General features: G+C 53.5%; 1 protein-coding gene across 2 annotated transcripts in view; it reads left to right on the top strand.

The window, feature by feature from the left end:
* Positions 1–1,508: 1,508 nt before the first annotated feature.
* CDCA8 (cell division cycle associated 8) overlaps positions 1,509–3,113 on the top strand; it is a 17,583-nt gene continuing 15,978 nt past the window's right edge. Inside the window, exons 1-3 of one of the 2 annotated variants that reach the window (XM_003788157.3) lie at positions 1,509–1,547; positions 1,682–1,791; positions 1,907–2,035. In XM_003788157.3, the coding sequence (XP_003788205.1) occupies positions 1,698–1,791; positions 1,907–2,035 (223 nt within the window). In that variant the 5' untranslated portion in view covers positions 1,509–1,547; positions 1,682–1,697. Of the gene's footprint in view, positions 1,548–1,649; positions 1,792–1,906; positions 2,036–3,113 lie in introns of both variants that reach the window. The other variant, XM_023512172.1, reaches the window with a different exon arrangement.

Below are 3,113 nucleotides of genomic sequence, written 5' to 3'. Positions count from 1 at the left end.
AAGGAAGGAAGGAAGGAAGGAAGGGAAAGAAGGAAGGAAGGAAGGGAAGGGAAGGAAGGAAGGAAGGGAAGATTGGGTGGCATCTGTGGCTCAGTGAGGAGGGCGCCGGCCCCATATACCGAGACCGAGGGTGGCAGATTTGAACCTGGCACTGGCCAAACTGCAACAAAAAAATAGTGGGGCACTGTGGAGGGCACCTGTAGTCCCAGCTACTTGGGAAGCTGAGGCAGGAGAATTGCATAAGCCCAGGAGTTGGAGGTTGCTGTGAGCTGTGACGCCACAGCATTCTACTGAGGGCGATAAAGTGAGACTGAAAGAAAGAAAGATTATTTCTCATCCCTCTTGACCACACACGCACACACTCAAACACAAAATACAATCCTCACAGCATGGCTTCTGACTGATTCTACAGGTGAAAAGCACGACAGCCAAACTATGAGAGGACAAGCCTGTCAAGAGCTAACCTAGCTGGCTGTCCAGTCACTGCCCACTTTGTGAGTCTTGGCCTATAGGTTTAATGCCTGGACACTGGCCCCTAACCTTGCTGAGTTTCAGCACAAGCCCTAAGCAATCCAACTCTATGGCTGTGGGAACATGCCAAGATGTACCTCCTATAGGACCGCAGCTCGGCTGGGCTTGCTGTCTACATGTCCCTTCCCATGCCCATGGCCATGACATCCAGAGCTGCCTACTCCCTGATCTCCCTGGGGGTTGGCGCCCGCTTTTCCTCACGCAGTCACCGTCTGGGGCGCACAGGAACCGCCAGAGTGGAGCCACTACCTGCAACCAAAGTCGCGACCAAGGTTCCGCAAACATGAGCCACCCCTCCACCCCCAGCCAAGACTTTGGGACGCTGAGCACGAGTGGCCAGCCTGCAGGGGAGCGAAGGACGGGAAATCTGCCCCCATTCACTGCCCAGACTGGCCAGGGCGCCCACCCCAAAGCCTGCAACCCCGACCCACTCCCTTGTCTTTCCATCTCACTTACTCGGGAAAATTGCCGCGGACCCCAGCCTCTTCCAAACCCTGCCCGAGCTGCTCAGTCCCCGCCGACCCCCAATTGCCTGCCCCCGCTGGGACTGAAGTGCAGGAGGCCCTGAGGACATCCGAGGCTGACATCAATCGCCCTGAGCGTGTGCGCTACTCAGGCGAGTCCGCCCAGCAGACACCAACCCATATGCAATGTCCCCACATCCAACCTTGTCCAAGCAGCCCTGCAAACTCCAGTGCTTTGGTATCTGAAGCCGCTGCAAGGCCTGCCGGGATTAGTAGTTCTCAGCCCTCCGGGGCAGAGCACAGTAGGGTCAGGACCACAACTCCCAGGAGGACCCGCGGCGGCCGCGGCGCTGGCGCATCTGGGCTGCAGAGGGCGCTGGGGGGCTACCAAGTCTGGCCGGCCGGAACTCCCCTCTGATTGGATGGTGCAGTACAGTCCTAGAAAGGCGGCTTCTCATTCGTCAGCCTGTGGCTGTGGAGTTTGAATTGGGTGGCGGTTAGCCATAGCTGATTCAGCGAGGTTTTTCCTCAACTCTTGTTTTGCGACCGCAGGTAGGTGCCCAGAGTCTGGTGGGGGGTTGGGGGGGGAGGCGGGGGGTCGAGTTCCTATCCGCCCCTAGCGGTTCTTTGCTTCCCCTCCGGTCTCCGCTGTAGACCCCTTGTGCCTCGATCGTCGCTCCCCGCAGCCTCCGCCGAAGCGCCATGGCTCCAAGGAAGGGCAGCAGTCGGCCGGCCAAGACCAACAACTTACGGAGCCGGAAGCTCGCCTCCTTCCTTAAGGACTTCGACCGTGAAGGTAAGGGGCAGGGCCCGGGCCGCCGCGGCCACCTGGGCTACGGCGCGGGGCTCGCGGGCTGGGAAGCGGCGCCCCGACTCACCCGCCCAGAGGTCCATGTTCTGCCCTCCTGCAGTGGAAATGCGAATCAAGCAAATTGAGTCGGACAGGCAGAACCTCCTCAAGGAAGTGGATAATCTCTACAACATCGAAATCCTGCGTCTCCCCAAGGCGCTGCGCGAGATGAACTGGCTCGACTACTTCGGTAAGAGTTTCCCGGGGCTGAGGCCTGGAACCCTTGTGGTTACCGTGACTCCTTTCAGAAAGGACTTGCTGAAAAGTTACCTCTTAAGGCAACTTTGTTCCCTAACATGACCTCTTAGGGAAAATTGTAGGCCATCTGCTCCCTCCCACTCCCTATCTCACTTCCTTACTTCATTCCTCTCCATTGCACTTACAGTCTTCCAGTTTGTGGGGGGCAGGCAAACCTTTTCTCTAAAAGGCCAGCTAACAAATATTTTAGTCTACATGAGTCAGAGGGTTCTCTATCCTACAAATGAACTCTGCAATTAAAATCCCAAAGCAGCAAGAATGAATGGGCAGGCAGGGCGGGGTGTCTTGTTCATTTCTACAGACACTAAGCGTGTTGGTGCTGAAGATGCCCCGGGGAATAAAACAGTGTCCCTACCCTCAGGAACATACACAACTTAGTGAAAAAGGGCTATTAAAAAAAATCACATAAAGACTTGGCGTGGTGGCTCCTTCCTGCACTCCTAGCACTCTGAGAGGCTGAGGCAGGATTATTTGAGGTTAGGAGTTTAAGACCAGCCTGAGCAAAACGAGACCCTGTCTCTATAGAAAAAGGAAAAATTAGCCAGTAGTTGTGGCACACACCTGTAGTCCCAGCTACTCAGGAGATTGAAGCAGGAGGATTGCTTGAACCTAGAAGTTTGAGGTTGCTGTGAACCAGGCTGAGGCCATGGACTCTAGCCTGGGCAACACAGTGAGACTCTGTCTCCAAAACAAAAAAATTTACATACTGTTATAAAATTATTATAAGTACTACTAAGGAGATAGAAGAGAGTAGCAGTCGGTAAGTATATTTATATAGTGATTCCTACTCCAGATGGACATTGTGCCAAATGTTTTATATAAACTAATCTTATCCTTATAACAAGCTAATTATTAATGTTATCTCTATTTTCAAAGTGACAAGATTAAGGCACAGAGAAATTAGTTACTTTGCTCAAGGTTTCTTTTTTTTTTTTTTTTTTTTGAGACAGAGCCTCAAGTCATGCCCCTGGGTAGAGTGAAGTGGCTTCACAGCTCACAGCAACCTCCAA

The sequence above is a fragment of the Otolemur garnettii genome, unplaced genomic scaffold (genome assembly GCF_000181295.1).
Source record: "Otolemur garnettii isolate 467f Iridium unplaced genomic scaffold, OtoGar3 scaffold00025, whole genome shotgun sequence".
In the NCBI taxonomy this organism is placed as follows: Eukaryota; Metazoa; Chordata; class Mammalia; order Primates; family Galagidae; genus Otolemur; species Otolemur garnettii.
This window is presented reverse-complemented; position numbering and strand designations above follow the sequence as displayed.